General features: G+C 38.0%; 1 protein-coding gene across 2 annotated transcripts in view; it reads right to left on the bottom strand.

Moving 5' to 3' along the window:
* The window catches only part of MED4 (mediator complex subunit 4), a 27,046-nt gene extending 3,294 nt beyond the window's left edge, over positions 1–23,752 (bottom strand). Inside the window, exons 1-7 of one of the 2 annotated variants that reach the window (XM_074387708.1) lie at positions 23,580–23,752; positions 18,607–18,673; positions 14,595–14,765; positions 11,964–12,021; positions 10,403–10,489; positions 8,653–8,784; positions 5,129–5,287 (exon numbers count right to left, since the gene is read on the bottom strand). In XM_074387708.1, the coding sequence (XP_074243809.1) occupies positions 5,129–5,287; positions 8,653–8,784; positions 10,403–10,489; positions 11,964–12,021; positions 14,595–14,765; positions 18,607–18,673; positions 23,580–23,704 (799 nt within the window). In that variant the 5' untranslated portion in view covers positions 23,705–23,752. Of the gene's footprint in view, positions 1–4,376; positions 5,288–8,652; positions 8,785–10,402; positions 10,490–11,963; positions 12,022–14,594; positions 14,766–18,606; positions 18,674–23,579 lie in introns of those variants that run through there. The other variant, XM_010330062.3, reaches the window with a different exon arrangement.

Here is a 23,752-nt window from a genome sequence, read left to right as displayed (position 1 = left end):
AAATGCAATGAAGAAAATGAGTCAAATAACGGGCAAGAAAACTAGCCAGTAACAAAATGGCAGGATCAAATTCACACATTAACAATATTAACATTGAATGTAAATGGCCTAACACCCCAATCAAAAGACACAGACTGGCAAACTGGATAAAAAGTCGAGACCCATCGGTGTGCTGTTTTCAGGAAACCCATCTCACATACAAAGACACATAGAGTCAAAATAAAGGAATGGATGATTTACCAAGCAAATGGAGAAAAAAAAAGGAGGGGCTGCAATTCTAGTCTCTAATAAAATGGACTTCAAATCAACAAGGATCAAAAGAGACAAGGGCATTACATAATAGTAAAAAGATCAATCCAACAAGAAGAACTAACTATCCTAAATATATATGCACCCAACACAGGAGCACCCAGATACATAAAGCAAGTTCTTAATGACCTAAAATGAGATTTAGACTCCCACACAATAATAGTAGAAGACTTCAACACTCCATTGTCAATATTAGACAGATCAACGAGACAGAAAATTAACAAGGACATCCAGGACTTGAATGCAGAGCTGGACCAAGCAGACCTAATAGACATATACAGAACGCTTCACCACAAATACACAGAATATACATTTTTCTCAGCACCACATTACACTTCCTCTAAAACTGACCACATAATTGGAAGCAAATCAATCCTCAGAAAATGCAAAAGAATGGAAATCATAACAGTCTATCAGACCACAGTGCAATCAGATTAGAACTCAAGATTAAGAAATACACTCAAATCCTCACAACTACTTGGAAACCAAACAACTTGCTTCTGAGTGTTGACTGGATAAACAATGAAATGAAGGCAGAAATAAAAATGTTCTTCAAAACCAATCAGAATGAAGACACAACTTACCAGAATCTCTGGGACACCTAAAGCAGTGTTGATAGGGAAATTTATCGCAATAAGTGCCCACATGAGAAACAAGGAAAGATCTAAAATCGACACCCTATCATCAAAATTGAAAGAGCTAGAGGAGGAAGATCAAAAAAATTCAAAAGCTAGCAGAAGTCAAGAAATAACCAAGATCAGAGCAGAACTGAAGGAGATAGAAACACAAAAACCACTTCAAAAAATCAATAAATCCAGGAGCTGGTTTTTTTGAAAAGATCAACAAAACAGACCACTAGCCAGACTAATAGAAAAGAGAGAAGAATCAAATAGATGCAATAAAAAAAGATAAAGGGGTTGTCAGCACTGATCCCACAGAAACACAAACTAACATCAGAGATTACTACAAACAGCTCTATGCACATATCCAGCCACATATCCTGGAAGAAATGGATAAATTCCCGGACACTTGCACTCTCCCAAGACTAAACGAGGAAGAAGCTGAATCCCTGAATAGACCAATAATAAGGGCTGAAGTTGAGGCAGCAATCAATAGCCTACTAACCAAAAAAAGTCCAGGTCCAGATGAGTTCACAGCTGAATTCTACCAGACGTACAAAGAGGAGCTGGTACAATTCCTTCTGAAACTATTCCAAACAATATAAAAAGAGGGAATCCTCCCCAATTCATTTTATGAGACCAACATCCTAATACCAAAACCAGGCAGAGACGCAAGTAAAAAAGAAAATTTCAGGCCAATATCCATGATGAACATCGACGCAAAAATCTTCAGTAAAATACTGGCAAACAGAATGCAACAGCAAATCAAAAAGTTTATTCATCATGATCAAGTAGTCTTCATCCTGGGGAAGCAAGGCTGGTTCAACATACACAAATCTGTAAATGTAATCCATCACATGAACAGAACCAAAAACAAAAACCACATGATTATCTCAATAAATGTAGAGAAGGACTTTGACAAAATTCAACAGCTCTTTATGTTAAAAACCCTCAATAAACTAGGTATTGATGGTACATATCACAAAATAATAGAAGCTATTTACAACAAACCCATAGCCAATATCATACTGAATGGGCAAAAACTGGAAGCATTCCCTTTGAAAACTGGTACTAGACAAGGATGCCCTCTCTCACCACTCCTATTCAATATAGTATTGGAAGTTCTAGCCAGAGCGATCAGGCAAGAAAAAGAAATAAAGGGTATTCAATTAGGAAGAGGAAGCCAAATTGTCTCTATTTGCTGATGACATAATTGTATATTTAGAGGACCCCATCATCTCAGCCCAAAATCTCCTTAAACTGATAAGCAACTTCAGCAAAGTCTCGGGATACAAAATCAGTATGCAGAAATCACAAGCATTTCTATACACCAATAACAGACAAACAGAGAGCCAAATCAAAAGTGAACTCCCATTCACAATTGTTACAAAGAAAATAAAATACCTTGGAATATAACTAACAAAGGATGTAAAGGACCTCTTCAAGGAGAACTACAAACCACTGCTCAATGAAATAAAAGGGGACACAAACAGATGAAAAAACATTTCATGTTCATGGTTGGGAAGAATCAACGTTGTGAAAATAGCCATAATGCCCAAAGTGATTTAGATTCAACACTATCCCCATCGAGCTACCAATGACCTTCTTCACAGAACTGGAAAAAACCACTTCAAACTTTATATGGAACCAAAAGAGAGCCCGCATACCCAAAACAATCCTAAGCAAAAAGAACAAAGCTGGAGGCATCATGCTGCCTGATTTCAAACAATACTACAAGGCCACAGTAATCAAAACAGCAAGGTACTGGTACCAAAACAGAGACATACACTAATGGAACAGAACAGAGGCCTCAGAGGCAACACCACACATCTACAATCATCCAATCTTTGACAGACCTGAGAAAAACAAGCAATGGGGAAAGGATTCCATTTAATAAATGGTGTTAGGAAAACTGGCTAGCCATGTGCAGAAAGCAGAAACTGGACCCCTTCCTGACACCTTACACTAAAATTAACTCCAAATGGATTACAGACCTAAATGTAAGACCTAACACCATAAAAACCCTAGAAGAAAACCTAGGCAAAACCATTTAGGACATAGGCATAGGCAAGGACTTCATGGCTAAAACACCAAAAGCAATGGCAACAAAAGCCAAAATAGACAAATGGGATCTGATTAAACTCCAGAGCTTCTGTACAGCAAAGGAAACAATCATTAGAGCAAACTGGTAACCAAAAGAATGTGAAAAAATTTTGCAATCTACCCATCTGACAAAGGGCTAATATACCCAGAATCTACAAAGAACTAAAACAGATTTATAAGAAAAAAACAAACCCATTCAAAAGTGGGCAAAGGATATGAACAAACACTTTACAAAAGAAGACATCTATGAGGCCAACAAACATATGAAAAAATGCTCATCATCACTGGTCATTAGAGAAATGCAAATCAAAACCACACTGAGATACCATCTCATGCCAGTTAGAATGGCAATCATTTAAAAATCTGGACCACAGATGCTGGAAAGGATGTGGAGAAATAGGAACACTTTACATTGTTGGTGGGAGTGCAAATTAGTGCAACCACTATGGAAGACAGTGTGGCGATTCCTCAAGGACCTAGAAACAGAAATACCATTTGACCTAGCAATCCCATTACTGGGTATATACCCAAAGAATTATAAATTTTTCTATTACAAAGACACATGCACACGTATGTTCATTGCAGCACTATTTACAATAGCAAAGACCTAGAACCAACCCAAATGTCCATCAACAATAGACTGGATAAGAAAAACGTGGCACATATACACCATGGAATACTACGCAGCCATAAAAAACGATGAGTTCATGTCCTTCGTAGGGACATGGATGTCATCATTCTCAGCAAACTGACACAAGAACAGAAAACCAAACACCACATGTTATCAATTATAGGCAGGTGTTGAACAATTAGAACATGTGGACACAGGGAGGGGAGCATCACACACTGCGGTCAGTTGGGAGGGTTAGGGGAGGGACAGCAGGGGTGGGGAGGGATAACAAGGGGAGAAATACCAGATATAGGTGATGGGGGGATGAAGGCAGCAAACCACCTTGCCATGTATGTATCTATGCAACAATCCTGCATGATCTGCACATGTACCCCAGAACCTAAAGTACAATAAATTAAAAAAAAAAAGTGACTCCTCTCTGGGAAACTGCAAGAAAAGGAAGTTGTGAAGGGAAGAAATGGTTGCTTTGCATTTAAATCTTTTTATGCAACCTATTCTTAAAATCAGACAAGACTGTGGTAAATTTTTTCAATTATTAAAAAAAATTTCATCTAATAGGAATGTGGGCCTTTGAAAACCCTATTCATTGTACTAGGTTTCAATTTAATTAGTCACTCAAGTATTATAAAATATAGCTGGATTTACAGAAATAATTTCCCACCTACACTGACAGTATATTTAAACTTAAAAAAAAAAAAGCAAAGCATACAAAGTACAAACAAAAGTAAATTTATTTACAAAATTTACAATAATTACAAACTGTACAAACTAAGACAATTTCCCATTCCTCCAACAGAAGCCAAGAGCCTTTACTGTCAAATAAGAGTTTTTGTCATTTTTAAACGACACACAAAAATATGATCCCTATTTAGTTATCCACTGCCAGTTTTAAAATGCTTTTCTAAATAATCCCAGGAAGCCTATGAGTGATATGTACATGGATCATTTCCCTCAACTCTATTTCCTTTGTGCTTTACTGTATTCGCTAAATGTTTGATAATATGTTGTATTACCTTTGGAATCAGAAAAAAGATACATTGTCTAAAACTCATACATCAAGAAATAGTTGTATAAGCGTATTACTTAAACACAGAGGTTAACCACCAGAAATTAAAAGTGGTTAAAAGTAACTTCTGGGAAACTGCAAGAGGAAGGTGACAAATCCAGCACGACTGGAACAGAACAGGGTAAACAGCACTTAGAAACTGCTTTTTCTTTTCAACAGTAAATTTTTACTATTCCCCTAAATATCTGCCTAGGGGCTTAGCACTAAAACAATAATCTTTGGCTTCAAAACGGAAGTTCATTTTGACTTTTAATGGCTGTACAATTCTACTAAAGCCAGTGTTTACCTGGCTATTCTTTGCCATCTGTAGTTTATCCTACCCTGCTACTGTTAAAGAAACAGAATTTGACAGTATTCAATTCTGTATATTGTCTTTTACAGTTTTTTAATCAGACTCACTACTACTGCTTGAGGAGTCCGTTGACATAATCTCTACATCGTCTTCATTTTCTTTATTATGCCCAGGAGGTTCCAACAAAAAGTCACTACTATGATTTGGTGGTAACATATTCATTGACATGTCATTTGACTGCCATGGATACTGAGGAGCAAGGACATCTGGAAGAAAAAAGGAAGCATAGATAAGAACAGCTCTATTTGTAATTAATCTAGTACTAACTTTTCCCTTTATACAAACAATTTCAAGTATATATATTTTTTAATGTTACTTTTTTCTTTTCTTTTTTTGAGACAGGGTCTCATTCTGTCACCTAGGCTCGAGTGAAATGGCACGAACACAGCTCACTGTATCCCTGACCTAGGCTCAAGAAGTCCTCCTGCCTCAGCCTCCTGCGTAGCTGGGCTACAGGTACATGCCACCATGCTTGGCTACTTTTTAAAGTTTTTGTAGTGATGAGGTCTCACTATGTTACCCAGGCTGGTCTCCAACTCCTGGGCTCAAGCTATCCTCCTATCTCAGCCTCCCATAGTGTTGGGATTACAGGCATAAGCTATTGTGCCAATTTTTTTAAGGCTACGAGAAAAATACACATTTGGCCAAATTAGTAAAAATCGAATTTATCAAGAAAAAGTATCACATTTTAGCAATTGGGAACTTTTTTGAAATCATACTACTCTGTAAGAAACTACTCAAATAGTTGACATAATTTTTCTTTTGTAAGACATTTACAATTACAAATGTTTCCTATATCTGTGTATCCATTTCATGTATATATAATACATAACTATGTATACTAGGTTATGTAGATTATTCTACATATTATAAACAGGTAATAGGTACTTCATTTAGTATTACTATACTAGGTTTGAATGATTTCTTAATACAGGAACTGCTATTGTAAATGACTCTCATCAAAGAGAGGCTGATTTGCAATGTATGCATATAAAATATCTTAATAAAAAAGTGCCCCCCAAAAAAGTCACATTAAAAGTCTGTATTTCTGAAGCAAAGGAACAGACCACATAAACAGGTATAGTTCAAGACTCAAAGAAAGAAGGCAGATTTTTAAAGGGTCAAAAGAAAGAGTTACCGTATTAACTAGAAAGGCATGCCAGTTAGCTTCAAATCTACCCTTCTCTCTGGCCCCTGAAACCATTTCTCCTTTGCCAGCTGCCACAATTAAGTTTTGTCAGTAGAGGGCACAGGTGAGACTCCACAGGCAAATAAGCTTGACTTCCTGGATGGGGTGTTTGTTTCCTTTACTGCTGTGATTTCTGGTTGGTGTGCAGGACATTAAGCGGTATTCACCACAGCAACTTTTAGTGGCGTCCCTAAAGGTGGTTTCCTAGCAGGTTTCACCACAACCCCAAAGGGCAGCTTCCCAGCAAGTCTCCCTGGAACCCCAGTGGGTAAGTTCCTGCTTGCCAGCTCTGGCCTCTGATGCCTCATCTAACTTCTCTACCATAGAGTGGACCACAACTACACTACACCCTCTCCAATGACAGCACCATGATTTGAATATCGGCCTTGGGATGGAGCTGGGGAGGACCGTTTCTAGGTCTGTCCCTTCCCTGGTCCAAAATGTAGCAGTGACTCCCCACACCTGTTTTTCCTGTACTTTCAAAAAATGAGAAATATGAGGTGATATCCAAAGATATCACAGTGGGTTCCTCAGTTTGTGTTTTAGGTAGCTAACAAAAATGATGCATACAAAACATTATTAATGACATAGGGACCACCTTGTGATATAACATTAAGCAAATAATGTACAGGGAGAAAAGAAAACAAGCTAAATATTTAAAGTGACTACCTCAGAAAGGGCTTTTTTTTTTTTTTTTTTTTTTTCATTTTTAAAATGCCTCTTTCTACTTTCCAAATGTTCTACCACATCAAAACAAAAGTCACCTACAAACTACAAAAGATGAGGAATAATATAAAATAAATATATACAAAAACAGCACAAACCTATGAAAAACTTGAGGAAAACTGAAGCTCAGAATGAACTGGGTCTCAGAGAAATACTATTTTATAAAGTTTTAACAGTTTATAAAAAGCTATTGTTATTCTGTTAACACACAGAAGTGTGTTCACTTTATTCTGTGAACTATCTTACTCTGTTTACATAGCATGTTTCACATTTATAAAAAGGCTATGTTTAGAGCAATAATTTAAAGAGAGAAGCCAAATGCCTGAGGAAGACTAATATTTACAAATAAGAGAGAGGTAGCTTGCTCTAATTTCATACCTCCCTCGAGGAGAATCTTTAGAGAGCAGAATAAACTGGCAAATAATCTAGCTATCACAGTGAACTGGGTCTGACAGCTGAGTACACTCGCTCACACCTGCAATTGCAGCACTTTGGGAGGCTGAGGCGGGTGATCACTTGGGGTCAGGAGTCTGAGACTAGCCTGGCCAACAGGCCGAAACCCCGTCTCCATGAAAAATGCAAAAATTAGCTAGGTGTGGTGGCATGAGCCTATAATCCCAGCTATTGAGATGGCTGAGGCATGAGAATCAATGGAACCCAGGAGACAAGACTGCACCAATGTACTCCAGTCTAGGCGACACAGGGAAACGCTTGTCTCAAAATTAAAAAAAAAAAAAAAAAATTGCTGGGCACCAGTGGTGGCTCACACCTGTAATCCCACCACTTTGGGAGGCCGAGGTGGGCAGATCAACTGAGGTCAGGAGTTTGAGACCAGCTCGACTGAAGAAAAAAATTAAATAATAACAATAGTAATTTGTGGCAGTTGTTACATAAGGTAACTTTTGCTGTGTTGTGTGCTGTTTAATACCTCCTCCCCAGCTCTGCTTAAGACATTAACTGTCTCTCTATAAACCATTTAACCTTATCTATCCTCCCCACATTCTTAGCAAAGTTCCCAGGCATCTAAGGGTTCCTATTCTTGCAGATCAGCTGCAAGGTCATAGGCAGATAAACCTGAAGAATGCAAAATGTGTTTCTCAAAATGTTTTTTCAAATGTAAAGTACATCACAAGACATGCCACAGGTTAATTAACAGCTCTTTGTTCTTAGTTGTGTAAAATCGCTTCCTACTTCATCATCCTGCACCCATTTTCTTTGTGCTGTGCTCAGTTTTCAAATGCAAATCCACTGAGCCGGTGCACCTAAATAAAATCCTCCTGTTTCACCCATTGGTCTCGCCAGTCTCCTAACATCTGCAGCATGACCAACATAGAGAAATGAGACCAGCCTGGCCAATATAAAACCCCATCTCTACTAAAAATACAAAATTAGATGGGCATGGTGGCACATGCCTGTAATCCCAGCTACTTGGGAGGCTGAGGCAGGAGAATCGCTCGAACCCAGGAGGTGAAAGTTGTGGTGAGCCAACATCGCACCACTGCACTCCAGCCTGGGCAACAAGAGCAGAACTCCATCTCAAAAAAAAAAAAAAAAAATTATGTAGCAATCTCAAACTTGCTTTATAGCCAGATATCCCATCCTTGTCATCCTGGAAAACCTGGATCTGTCTGCAAACACTTTTCAGCTTAACATTACCTGGCAATCTTCCGGCTGCAAGTGCATCCCCTGGTAAATGTCCATTCACACCATTAGTGGAAGGATTGTTCATCTGACCCAGTAAACCACTTCTCATCTCTAAATCAGTTGGGTAAGGTCTCCGGGGGTCCCCTAAAACAATAAAGACCGCATTTAATTCAATCATATTTTTAAAAATAAGCATTAATATGTTCTTTGAAGTACTAACTTTCCTTGGTTCACAGTGAAAAATTCAGGCCACATTTTCAATTTTGAAATATAAAAGTCATCTGGCCAGGTGTGGTGGCTCATGCCTGTAATCCCAGCACTTTGGGAGGCCAGCGGGGTCAGATTACCTGAGGTCAGGAGTTCAAGACCAACCTGGCCAACATGGTGAAACCTCATCTCTACTCAAAATACAAAAATTAGCGAGGTGTGGTGGTACGCGCCTGTAATCCCAGCTACTCGGGAGGCTGAGGCAGGAGAATCACCTGAACCTGGGAGGCAGAGGTTGCAGTGAGCTGAGATCTCACCACTGTACTTCAGCCTGGGCAAGAGCGAGACTCCGTCTCAAAAAAAAAGAGGAATATGAAAGTCATCTTATAAATTGTTATTAAGAATATAGTATTACTTCTTAAAATACGTGCATTTTAATTTCTTTTCTAAATCTTCCCAAGAATACCCTATTTTCTATAATTTAAAAAAAATGAAAAGTCATTTTTTATAAACATTCCTGATGACAACTTAAGAAAATTAGAATGATCTCAATTATTCAAATTTAACTTTATTTTCTAGCAAAAAAATGACAATGATATACGCTGTAAGGGAGAAAAAAAATCATAACACTTATAAGGCAGAAAGGACTGGAATGCTTATTGGAAGCACTGTCTAAATTTAAACTTTTTAAAAAAAATTCATCTTTTTATTTTTTTCCCCCCATACCACCTTGTTCAAGATAAAACCTTTTTCTAACCAGCCTCTTTGATCTTCTCATTCAGAAACTAATTCCTGTAAGTGGTAAAACAGCAGGAGCAGGTAATGTTCATTCCAAACATGAAAGCACACTAAATAGCAGTTTGGAGTTGACAAAAACATGACCAGATTTGGACCGACTTTTTGGGCATGTCCACCAACTGCAGATTACTAGTCCCCAAAATTACAGTCATCCTTAGTGCATGGTAACACAGCACCTTCAGTAGTTACTGGAGATAACTATTAATATTTCCCCTTCCTCCAGGAAGGCTGCTACCTTATGTCTCCTGTTTTATGTTTCATCCACTGTCAATATAGTTGCAGCTTAATATTCTCGTTGCCGTCTAATTATCCCAGCTCTTTCCAAGCCTGTGTGTTCAGTGTTGGGTGCACAGCACTTCGTCTTTACCATCTAAGAGAACTGGAATTGACCTTCTCAGCTGGAACCTTTGTGGAAATCCCAATGATTCCAAAAAGTTGGCTCCTGGCCAGCCCTGATATAATGGTATATAAATCCAAAGCTTTAGAAGCATCACATTATCTTGTACTTTAAACAAATTATCAATTTATTATTTCAAAAGAGGAAAGAAATGCAGTCCCTAGCAACAATGGCTTTGTAGGAAACCAAATTTATAAAACCCATGGCCTGTATCATTACTTATAAACCATTACAAATGTGAAAATATGTAGCACAGGTTTCAAAGGATAAATATATTCTATATTAAATCGATTTCTGTACACAGTCACCTAAGAATTTTCAAAACCACATGTATCTAGTATAAAAGAGAAGTATGTTTACCTGGAACCCAGGTTAGTGGAGCACATACAGCATTACTTGCACTGATCCTATGTGCATACTTAATTATTTCTTCAGAGGAGATAGCACCTGAAAGAGTTAAGAGGATAGTATATAACCTGTAGTCCAACAAACATACAAGTTTACAGGTATGTATATCAGTTACACATCACACTTTATTTTAAATTATCTGAAAATAAAATAATCTCAGTCAACCGCCTTCCTTAACAATACCTACGTATTTAGTATAAACTTAAATCTCCAAAAACAGGATACTAATCCAGAAAAATCAGCTGACATAAACAAGTCTGGGAGATTAACATGACAGCACTCAATAATCTCCATTATTAACTACTGTTAAATACTATAACTCTTCCGAAAGCAACAGTGAGCACAAATAAAAGAGAAAACAGACATCAATAACATCCAAGCTATGAAATTAGAGCAGACAGTTCACACCACTGTTTGATTAATATGCCCTGAGGCTCTTAAATAGACCTGAGTAGAAAGATGTCTACAATGTTTTCATTAGGTTAAAAAAAAAACAAAACTAAACTGCTAAATAATATGCATGGTATTACCTGACTGTTTAAAATATATGTACATTTGTGTATTTGTATTTTTACTACATACATACTCACAGATCTAGAAGAAAAGTCTAGAAGGACATATACCAAACATTAATAGTAGTCACCACAGAGAAGTTGGAACCACACACTTTTTATTTTACAAATTTTAGGTACTGTTTCAAAGTAACAAAGTGTATGTGTGTAAAATACTTGCAGATTAAAAACAAAATCAAACTATCATCTAGAATTCAATAGGCAGCCTCAGTCATCTCTCCTAGAGATCTGTTTCTTGCTACAGAAGTCTAACTTAACTCTTAAGAGAATATTAGCTATTTTTCACATGTAACAATCAAAACATGGGCTCCCAAAAAAGAGGAAAGTTAGACAATAAATATGAGATGACTAAATGCAAAACCGTATCTATAAGTCATTAAAGGCAAGTAACCAAAGTTGTAATTACAATTCTGACCTTTAGTGTGACAAACTAACAGGTCAAGTAAGATCCGTAACAGGAGCCTTTGACACAGGGACAGCAGCGCAGGAGGGCTTGTGGGCCTCTGCACCACTAAATGTGCTTGCATGCCAAGGTTGGAACTGGCTCTGACTTCATGATGTTTCAGTCCCAGCTCAGCTGTCCAATGGATGTCCTTTCACTCTCTGCCCTAGCCTTCGAGATCTGGTACAAATCCCACTTACAGCCCATACTTATCTTCCCCTCTCCCACCAATTTTATAAACTCACTGTCTTTACTGCACATTCTGGCCCTCAGCAAAAAACTGCCTTTAGTATTAACTGCTTTTTATTATTTGAAAAAGGATGTCATACTTCTACCTCCCTCACAAGACCTACCACAAGAAGAGAACATAACATACTTTGCAAGAAAAATTTATTCAATCTTTTCAATAGCAGCAAATGATTATCAGTAATATCCTCTCGTATTGGTTTCTTGAAAAAACTTAACTTTTCAGGTAACTCCATCTTCCCATAATACTAACCTTTTCTTGCTTTTTCTATTGACTTGAGTTTCTCCTTTGCTTGGTAAACAGCTGTTGCCTAATTGAAACAACATTTTAAAAAATGTGTTTTATTCTTAACTATATCAAATATAGTTTTTGGCTTAATTCACAAGATCATTTATCCCATAAGAACAGTCTTCAAAACTTGGAAATCCCCACAATTTATTTGTAATGTTCTATAATATCACTTGACATTATTTATTTCAGTCATATATAATGAAAGAACTATTAATTTATGAACTAGTCTCCCATTCACAAATTAGTTGTAGAAACAAAATATAAATTGTTTACTTTTTCTTCATGTCTTCATAAACATATAGAAGACATCCAGACCACGCACGACCCCAAAAGCATCCTATTCTTGCAACTAGTTCAAGAATAAAACACCTTTTTTTCCCCTAGTTTGGAAGATACAACCTTGGATTCAAATTCTTATTCATTTACATGTCACCTCAATGTTTAATGACTTTATCACAAAAACACTCCCTCTAACTCCCCAGGTACATACACTAAAGGACAAAATGAAGTTAACCTAGTGTATGCATATCCTCGACTATGACACAATGGTTAAGAGTATGGAGTCAGGCCAGGCACAACGGCTCACACCGGTAATCCCAGCAGTTTGGGAAACCGAGGCAGGCGGCTCATTTGAGGTCAGGAGTTCAAGACCAGCCTGACCAAATGGTAAAAACCTATCTCTACTAAACATACAAAAAAAAAATTAGCCAGGTGTGGTGGCACACGCCTGTACTCTCAACTACTCAGGAGGGTGAACAGAAGAATTGCTTGAACCCGGGAGGCAGAGTTTGCAATGAGCCAAGATTGTGCCACTGTACTCCAGCCTGGGCAACAGAGCAAGACTCTGTCTCAAAAAAAAAAAGAAAAAAAGAGTATGGTGTCAGAGAGATCAAGGTTTAAATTCAATCGACATTTTAGCCTTCATGGGCAAGTTATTAAAGTCTTGGTTTCTTCCTCTAAATAACAAAGTCTTTAGTTATTAAAGTCTTTAGTTACTAAAGTCTTGGTTTCTTCCTCTAAATAACAACACTGACTTTACATAAACTGTTATGAAGATGGAAGTAAGGCATATAAAATGCAAGGCACAGGGCCTGGTGCCTAAGTGCTCAATCAAGGTTCATTACTACAATTTAAATCATGAAATTCAGTTTTATGATCCTGTGTTCACTGTCTTTAATTCTTTCTTTATAACACAAAATTGGAAAATCAAACAAAGTATATACTACCATATGAAAAATGCTTAAGTTTCAATAAACAGTAACTGAAAGTCTGTTACTATCCTTAACTACAATAAGCTAAAAAATGAATACACCAGAGACTCAAAAGAAATAGACCAAACTGTGAATAGTGGCATTCTTTAAGCAGCTGAACTAAAGGCAATTGTTTCCCCTCCTCTTTTCATTATTCTATATTTCCTCAATTTCTTTTGATGAGCAAGTATTACTTTCATAAGGAAAAACATTTTAATATATATATTATTTAATGTATAAATATATATATTTTTTGAGACAGTCTCACTCTGTTACCAAGTGTAGTGGCACAATCCTGGTTTATCGCAACCTCCGCCTCCCAGGTTCAAGAGATTAACCTGTCTCAGCCTCCTGAGTAGCTGGGATTATAGGCGTGAGCCACCATGCCCAACTAATTATTTTGTATTTTTAGTAGAAATGAATTTCACCATGTTGGCCAAGCTAGTCTCGAACTCCTGACCTCAGGTGATCTGCCCACCTTGGCCTCCCAAAGTGCTGGGATTATAGGCATGAGCCACTGCACTTGGCTGATTTTAATGTATTTTTAAAAACTATTTACTAGTGAGTTGTTTTCTTAGTGAGGGTGATTAATATACCCTGAACTGTGCAGGTTTCTAGTTACTAGAGCTCATTTTGACACATTTGTTAAGAGATTCATCGGCGGTAAGGATGCCAGCAATGTCTGGTTGACATGAGAATCAAGCTCAGCTATTTCTGCAAAACTACCATATTATATTAGTTAGCATTCAGTTAAGTAACTGGACAAATAACAGCAAATAAATTGCCTCTTTGAAATAGTAGTCAAAACAACAAAGGAAAAACTAGGATCCTTGATACAGGTCCAAATCCTACCTAGATGAGGATGAAAGACTAAATTAATGTAAATTTTGACCATTTTATAAAATGTGTATGTATTTTTACTTATTTCAAAATATATAAAAAATGAAAATTTTCCCTGATTTTTACCCTAAGGATCAGAGACCAAAAAAAAAAAAAAAAAAAAGAGAGAAAGAGAGAGAGATTTAGACTACTGATAATTAAAACTTAAACCAGGATAAAAGTAAAACTTTCCATTTCTGTAATTCAAAACTGTAAAATCCTTAAGTAATGGAAATGTGGCTCAAAAGTAATGCAGGCTAATCTGAAAACAGCAAGTAAAAAAGAGAATGACAATAGCCTTTCATTTAACCACTGGCAATGGTTAGTGACAAGATGGACAACACGTCATTTTTAGACCTGGAAAGTCTAGTTTTCTGCTCTTCAAAGTACTGATAACAGATTTTTCAGAAATCTATTAAATAATACCGTGCTTCAACTTAAGAATCAACCTCTGTCAACTTACCAGTATTTGTTCTGCTTCCTTTAGCTGTTTTTGTAGTTGCTGAATATCACTGTCTCTCTTCTCTACTTCTTTTTCCAAAACTTGCATTTCATGATGAATTTTTCCCTGATTAACTGCCAATTTCATTAGTTCTTGAAATTCCCCATCTCGGTGAATTAACAATTCCAGGACCTGTCAGATAACAGTCAATTAAATCAGACAACAGAATACTGAAAGGCTGCATTCCAATGAAACAAAGAATCCATACCTGAATTGGCTAGACTATAAATTTCAACACTTTCAACATATTATTCCTCATTCTTGTTAATAAAAATAGCCTACCTATGATTATTTTGGGAAACATTAACATCAAACTTCTCTACTTTTTCAGCTGTTCATACAAAATAAAATAAAACCAGTCTTTCAAAACTAACAATATGCCAGCATGATCAGGTTTGCTGATTTCCTAGGGAAGACAAACTTTAAAAGTTTAATCTTATGGCCGGGCATAGTGACTCCCGCCTGTAATTCCAGTACTTTGGGAGGCTGAAGCAGGCAGATCACTTGAAGTCAGGAGTTTGAGACTAGCCTGGCCAATATGGTGAAGCCCCATCTCTAACTAAAAATATAAAAATTAGTTGGGTGTGGTAGCAGGGCACCTATAATCCCAGAATCAAATGAACCTGGGAGGTAGAGGTTGCAGTGAGCCAAGTTCACTTTACTGAACTCCAGCCTGGGTAACAGAGTGAGACTCCATCCTAAAAAAAAAAAAAAAGAAAAAGAAAAAAAAAAAAAGGTTTATCCTTAAAAATACAATATAGGCCAGGTGCGGTGGCTCACACCTATAATCCCAGCACTTTGGGAGGCCGAGGCAGGCAAATCAGCTGCGGCCGATAGTTTGAGACCAGCCTGACCAACATGAGAAACCCCATCTCTACTAAAAATACAAAATTAGCCAGGCATGCTCGCACATGCCTGTAATCTCAGCTACTCAGGAGGCTGAGGGAAGGAGAATCGCTTGAACCTAGGAGGCGGAGGTTGTAGTGAGCCGAGATCGAGCCATTGCATTGCACCCCAGCCTAGGAAACAAGAGTGAAACTCCATCTCTACAACAAAGTAAAACAAAAAAACAATATAATGAAGACTCTCCCAAAATTTGGCACCAAGAACTTAAAAAACGTTTAGTTACACATTTGTAATATGTTAGAATAACTGTAACTGAGACATTAAAACTGATTTTATGCACAGTACTGCTTATGATGAAGATGATCTTAAAAATACAGTTATTTCAAAAAACAGTAAATAAATAGGTGGTATGCAGATAGGGCAAAAAACCATGACGGCTAAAACACATAAAATAGAAAATCTGGCAGTTCATCTCTCTAGTCCTCCATTTGCTGACTGCGTGACACAGGGAAAGTTACCAGCCTCTCTGAGCCTGTGTTCTCATTAGGAAAAGGAATATAACAATATTACATAAAGCTATTGTGAGGATTCATTATATAATGCATTTTAAGTACATACATGAAGAGTTCAACAAAAGCTAGTTACTACAATCACCATCCCAGTACAGAATTAAGATGCAAGTCTAGCCTAAATACCCGTACTTTACTGTGCTAAGTAGAAAATAATACTTCAGAAAGAAAATAGCTATCAAAATTCAGAATCAATTTTAAAACTCTTTAAAAAATTTGTTAAAGACTAAAAAATACAGGCATGCCTCTTCAAGTTCCTTTTTACATGAAGTTCCTCTCATTTTTATAAGAATTCTCCTAATACAGCAGACAAAGACTGAGTTGCAAACCGCCAAATATTAAGAGCAAAATTTAGATAACAACAGAAAGCTTCTTTTGTAAAAAGTATATTGTATTTGTTTAAAAGGCCTCTAATCCTCATTCCTCCCACATCATAGGAGGAGAAAACTAGGTTTCCATTTCTATAAAAGCTATATTATTAAAGCAAGGAGTATACATTAGTTCCATGACAACTTTTAAAAAGTTTATATAGTTTGAACTAATTTGTTTACTACCCAAGAGTAAAAAAGATTCTCTTCAGATCTCATTGTTCAATAGGGAAAAATTACTCAACTAAAGTCAGAAGACTTAGGTTCTGGTTCCATTCACCATTAACCTCTAGTGCATCTGTCCACCCTGGAGCTCAGTCTCACAGGAGGTTGAACTGAACATCATTAAGATCCTAATTCTAAAATTCTACATAAGATTATAAATATCCAAATAAAATTGTGGCTAGAATATTTTCAAATGGGCACATCCCTCTCTAATATTAACAGTTTCAATCAAAATTACATAGGAATCCACAGTACTAAGTACAAGATAAAATTTACAAAATTGCTACTCTTTAAAAAGTACAAGAAAGGTCAGTGCTGATTATAGGTCTTAATTATTGCCTTCTGAATAATCTGTGTGCCTGGTTCATAGCAAGCATTTAATAAGTGTCTATGAAATAAAGTCAAGCTTTATATTTTCCTTCTTGCACATTTTGTATAAATTCCTATTTAATCCCACAGGTATTAATAGAGTACCCAAGAGACTAGTAGTCTTCTATTAACAAATTTATCTCTAGCCTCTTTCTTTTTTAAAAAAACAAAACAAAAACCTTACTACCCCTAAGGTTAGCTGTTCTTCCTAGCTTGTGGCCTCATCTGGATACCCTCTTCCCTTTTTGAGGCTCCTTGACACTTTTCTATTGAGTCCATCAGATTTCCCTGCCCTCAAAACATGTCATAAGATAGAACACAACGATGCAGACAAAGATGTATTACTGTCTCTTCTACTTTACATCATTTTTAGAAAGGTTAATCCTCTCCATTCACTTTCTCTAAACAACTGTTTGGCCAGCTATGGTGGCTCATGCCTGTAGTCCCAGGACTTTGGCAGGCATAGGTAGGGAAGATTGCTTGAGGGCAGGAGTTCGAGACTAGCCTGGGCAACACAGTGAGACTCCATCTCTACCAAAAAAAAAAAAAAAGAACTTTTTTTTTTTTAATTAGCAGGTATGGTACTGCATGTCTGCAGTCCATTTTGGTGAGGATGAGTGGAGATAGCTTGAGTCCAGCAGGTTGAGGCTGCACTGAGCACTGCACCCTAGCCTAGGCTACAGAGCGAGAACCTGTCTCAAAATAATAATAATTGTGCCAAAAACATAATATAAAATTTATCCTCTTACCTCTAAAAAATTTCTCAATCAGGGGAAAAAAAGTCTGTTCATTGTCGAAAATTACAAAGCACAGAAAAGTGAGAAAATAAAAACTGCCCATATTTTCACACCTATAAATCAATGTCTACTGAGAGTTGTATGCTCTTTTATTTCCATCCATGTTCAAGCTGCATTAGAGAACTAGGGAACTACACTCACAATACAGGGGAAGTTTATGAGCATTAACTTTTGATTCTAGATACTGTTGTAATCTCTATGTAACAAACCTTTCTTGGTTAATTCAAAAGACAAAAATAAATAAATGTGTAAGTGTAACTAGAATTATAAGAGAAAATAATAATATACTGCTAAACGGGTAGGCAACTATTCTTCTTGAGCACACTGTTATGTTACGTAAATAATGCAAAGAAAACAGCCATTTTAAAGTTTCAAATAATAAAAGGATCCAATCTTCCTGTTCTCAAACAAAGTAAATATAAATAGAAAACTTGCAGAAATCAAGTTTTTTTGGGGGGAAGGCAGGGGACGGAGTCTTGTTCTGTCACCCAGACTGGAATGCAATGGCATGATCTCGGTTCATGTGCAACCTTTGCCTCCCAGGTTCAAGCGATTCTCCTGCCTCAGCCTCCTCAGTAGCTGGGATTACGTGTCCACACCATGCCTGGCTAATTTTTGTATTTTTAGTAGAGACGGGTTTCTCCATGTTGGTCAGGCTTGTCTTGAACTCCTGACCTCAGACGATCCACTGACCTCCCAAAATGCTGGGATTATAGGCATGAGCCACTGCGCCTGGCCACTTTTTTTTTTTAATTAAAAAACAAAGATAAATTAATTAATTTAAAAAGAAAGCACTTACCTGGTTTTCTTCTCCAGCCTGTAACAACTTTTGGTTTCTTGAAATTGCCAGCATTTCTATAAGTTCCCTAAAAGAAAAACCAACAACAAAAAGCCTTTCACGGCATGCTGAATATCAAGGGCTGCTCCCTACAGTCCGCTATGACGGTGAACTTCAGCTTACCAAGACTCTGTTGTGCTGGTTACCTAACTTATTTATAAAAGTTCTACTCAATACTATCATTATATAAATAGCTACTATCATTATATAAATAGCTATTACCTAAATACCAATGAAATATGATTGTGAATAGAAAGAGTTCTTTCTATAAAAACCTAAGCCTAATGCTTGGAAACACTCAATAGCGGCTTGCAAAGGACAGCTATAAAGAAAGGACCAGGGAAAAGTTATAAAAATTCAGAAAGAGTCTGCCCTAAGACTGCTTGATGAAAAGCTAAGTTCTCATTTTGATTTGATCTAGAAATCAAATTAGAAATCGTAGACAATGCATTATGAGTGATTTATGCAAGAAAAACTCCTACATCAGGGGTCTACAGGCCAAATCTAGCACATCTGCAGTTTTTGTAAATAACATTTTCCTAAGACAGTCTGCTTATTATACATATTGTCTATGGCAGTTTTCCCAATACAAAGGCAGAATTGAGTTGTTACAGCAGAGACTATATGGCCCATAAACCCCAAAGTATTTATCATCTGACCTTCGCAGAAAAAGTTTTCTAACTCCTGTCTTACATAACATAGATTAGTGAATGAATATATATTATATATTTTAAGGTAAAATAAAACAATTAAGGGATGCATGGATCATTTTTTAATGATTCTCCACTTTATTTGAATTTCTAAAAATATATTTTATTGTGTTTTAGGTTTTGGGGTACATGTGAAGAACATGCAAGACTGTTGCATAGGTACATACATAGCAATGTGGTTTGCTGCCTTCCTCCCCATCACCTATATCTGGCATTTCTCCCCATGTTATCCCTCCCCAACTCCCCAACCCCTGAATTTTTAAAATTAAACATCTATCAGCTAAGAGGAATTTTTACACATAATAAAATGGCATCCTTTTAGAATGCTCACTAAATAAATATGCCAGTTTCCCTATATGAAAGTTAGTATCTGATCAGGAAAATAAGATTGGGAAACATGTATAGCAGGTAATGTTTATATATTAGTGTCAAACTTATTGATAGATGAGACTTTTGAGAAATTATGCAGGAGGGGCAGCTTCACAACTAGCTACATGACACTGCTCTGATCAGACTGAGTGTTCGTACTTTCTCACTGGCTACCAGGCTATTTTTAACTTCAAATGTCCACCTTCCTTCCAGCTAGCCTCATACCATTTTTCCGGACCATGTCACAACTGGACCCAACCCTTCTTCCCACTACTACTTTCCCATACCATTATTTATGAATTAATCAATGAATGAAAAAAGTAGATATAAGAATGCAAAGTCTTCATTCAGTAATTCATCAAATATTTATTGTGTGCCAGGCACTTTATAGATACTTAAGGTATCAAAGTGAACAATGGCACTTAAATTCTAATATAAGAGACAAGAATAACTAAGAGAAGAAATAAAACTAGAGTGATAAGGGTTGGGAAGGAAATAAAGCAGTGTTTTATTAGAGACTACTGAGGGAGTAGGCTGGCTACTTAAATAGGGTGGTCAGAGAAGATAAGGGCAGAGCTTTGATATAAGACACGGATTAAATGAGAAAAGTCAGCCAAGAGATCTGGGAGGAATAAGCATGAAAGAAGACACAGATAGTTCAGTGGCCCAAAGATGGATCTGAGGAGATGTAGCCAGGGCAGAGTACACTGGAGAGATGGATGCAAAGTCAGGATGTAGCAGCCAGGTAGCCAGGGGTGGGATTATGTAGGGCCTTGTAGTTAAGGTAAAGATTAGTGTTTCATTCTAAATGCAATGAGAAGCCACTCCATCATTTTAAACAGGGAAATGGCATGATCTGATTTACAAATTTAAACAACTATTGAGCTATTTTGTAAACAAACTATAAGAGGGCCATAACAGGAAGCTAGGTGGTTTTTGTAGTGTTCCAGGCAAAAAAAAAAAGATACTGGTTTTGACTAGGTCCTAGCCTCTGGGACTTAGTAATGGTGATGAGAGAAACATGGACAGATTTCGGGTATCTTTTGGAGGTAGAGCTAACAGGACTGGGTGATGGATTTAATCAACAGTGTATGAAAACAGCATGTTATGTCAACCTTTTCGTATATGCCAGAAGTGAGACATAGAGAGTTGAGAAGCTCTGGTCTAAGTAAAAGCTGGTTTCAGGTGGGGTAGGGGTGGTGCTCACTGGAGTGGGGCTATGGCAGGAGATGTGGCATAAGCCTTACTCTGTTCTTGCAAATCTGGGAGTGTGAGTCCACAGAAAGCTTTACAAGGCTTGCTTTAGGGACAGTAGCAGAGGGGAGGTAGAAGTTTCTAAGACTTAGTCATGTTCTGTAACAGTCCAGGAAAAAATGGAAACCTCTGTCCTCTCCAATTGTGAAAAAAAAGGCCAACCCGCACTCACTCTGTCTGGTTAAAGATGTGGAAATTAGAGCCCTGTCCTGCAACAAAGAAGGTGCATTCCTGGCATACCACATTCGAATCCAGCCCCATTTCTCCACAGAAATAAAATTTCCATAGGCGTTAGAGCCTACACTATTAGTGGCAATACACTTTTCAGGTAAACAGAATTAATAGGCTGGTGTGGAAGTCTCAAGACTTCTATCAACAAGGTTCTGTGGGACAATGAGTTCTGAGTTACAAACAGGTTAAGAGAAACCGTTTAGCAGCTGGGCTCGGTGGCTCACATCTGTAATCCCAGCACTCTGAGAGGTCAAGGTGAGTGGATCACAAGGTCAGGAGTTCAAGATCAGCTTGGCCAAGATAATGAAACCTCATCTCTACTAAAAATACAAAAATTAGCCAGGTACAGTGACAGGTGTCTGTAATCCCAGCTATTCGGGAGGCTGAGGCAGGAGAATCTCTTGAACCTGGAAGGGGAGGGTTGCAGTGAGCCAAGATCATGCCACTACACTCCAGCCTGGGCGACAGAGCGACACTTCGTCTCAAAAAAAAAAAAACACAAAAAGAAAAATGTTTAGCTACAACTTGTGTTTCAATTGTTTAAATTCCTCCAAAGACTACCTCCTCCAATTACATTTTACAAAGTAATAAATAACCTAGAAGGCTATATAATCAGGTTAACGGTTTTAAAAAAAAAAAAAAAAACAGGGACGGATGACACGGGGAGAAACGCCAGATATAGGTGATGGGGAAGAAGGCAGCAAACCACATTGCCATGTATACACCTACGCAACAATCTTGCATGTTCCTCACATGTACCTCAAAACCTAAAACACAATAAAATATATATGTAAAAAACAAAAACAAAAAAACCCTAAGTTACAAATCCACTGTTTTTTTTAAAGATGCTCAACCTAAAAATACGTAAGGTACATTTGTGAATTTTCTTCTCATTTTCATAAATGCAATCCAGACACAAATTCCGTTCAGAGACTAACTTCACAGATCACAGAATCAGTACACATAACTACGTCTGAGTGAGCACATGAGACTTTTCTGGAAGTCAGTCACATCAGGGCAGTTTCATTCCGTGAAAAAGTTCCAACAATCCACCCACCTTGGCCTCCCAAAGTGGCGGGATTACAGGTTTGAGCCACCACACCCGGGCCTAATACAGTTTATTTTAAACAGTGGATTAAATACATAAGCGATTTAATTTCTGGTGTCTACGTGTTTTAGGGTTCTCTTCCATCATTATATACCATGCTGACCTGGTAACTTGGTAGCAATGTTGTGGCAAAGACTAAATTTAACAGCACAGATAAAGTGCTGATTATAAGTACTCAGGTATATTCTAAAATACAATAGATAAGATTCATTCTAAAGCTGTCGAAGAATGTTGGCTACAGAAAAGGTGACATCTGAGCTGGATTCTGAAAGATAAATGAATCATTCACCAAATTGAGGGCAGACTGGGATTTGCACTGAAGATGTGTAAGTCTGGCTAAGGAATTTGAATTCTACCTCATTGGACAATGCAAACCTACAAACGAGATAAGTTTTATATCATTTTTCTGCAGTAGAGTGATATAAAGTGCCTTTTAAAACTGGTCTCGGCCAATATAAAAGGATAAAGTGCAGAAGCATGAGGCAATTAAAACTGGGAGGCTGCATAAGTAGTTATTAACAGCGGGGTAGATACGAGACAGCAAATCTGAGCAACATTTTAGGAGGCAGAACCAAGATAATTTACTATTCAAGACAACGTCAGGAAGTCAAGGAACGCTTCAACTTGAGATACTTATCATGAAAAGTAACAGAATATGGAGAGTGACATCTAATTTCATCTCCTACCTCTGCCACACAACCATCCCAAACAATTTGCAACTCCACCAAGCCAGGCTTTTGCACATGCCGTTCCATCTACCTGCTGCCTAGTGAGTCTGCGAGCTCATGCTTCCCAAGCAGCCCTTTCTTCAGAGTGCCTGTCCTGACAACAACCAGGAAAAGTGTCCAGCCCTTGTGCTCCAGTGCGGCGCAGCCCTCTAATAAAAACAGGCCCCGCGACAGTTTACAAATCTGTCTTTCTTGACAGCTGGCATCCAACCTACCCTTCACTACCGTCTCCCCAGTGGTTGGCACCAAGGGGCGTTCCATAAATGTTAAGTGGCCGGTCGTGGACGAAAGGGGCTCAGACCGCGCGATTTCTTAATTTCCAAGATTACTATCATTACTAAAATTTCCTCTATCGGGAAAAACCGCCGTCCAGAGTGCCAGAGGGCTGCGGACCCCACATCCATGACCATCGTGTACCCGAAACTCCCGCGCTGGCCCTCCCTGCCGACCGCAGAGAACTAGCACAAATGAGGGGCCGGCCGGGGTCAGTCCCCCGGCCCAGCTCCAGCCCGGCTCTCAGGCTCGAGGCATTACCTCGACAGGACTTCCAAATCCTCAAGCGCAGACAACAGCCGCTCTCGTGTGCTGTTACCGCTTGCCACTCCCAAGCCGCCTCCCAGCCGCTCCTTCTCCTTCTCACCACTCGAAGACGCAGCCATGCTCCCCACAGTCCTGCCGCCGGCGCGCGCGCAGTGCGCGCTGACGCA

The sequence above is a fragment of the Saimiri boliviensis genome, chromosome 16 (genome assembly GCF_048565385.1).
Source record: "Saimiri boliviensis isolate mSaiBol1 chromosome 16, mSaiBol1.pri, whole genome shotgun sequence".
NCBI classification, from domain to species: Eukaryota; Metazoa; Chordata; class Mammalia; order Primates; family Cebidae; genus Saimiri; species Saimiri boliviensis.
This window is presented reverse-complemented; position numbering and strand designations above follow the sequence as displayed.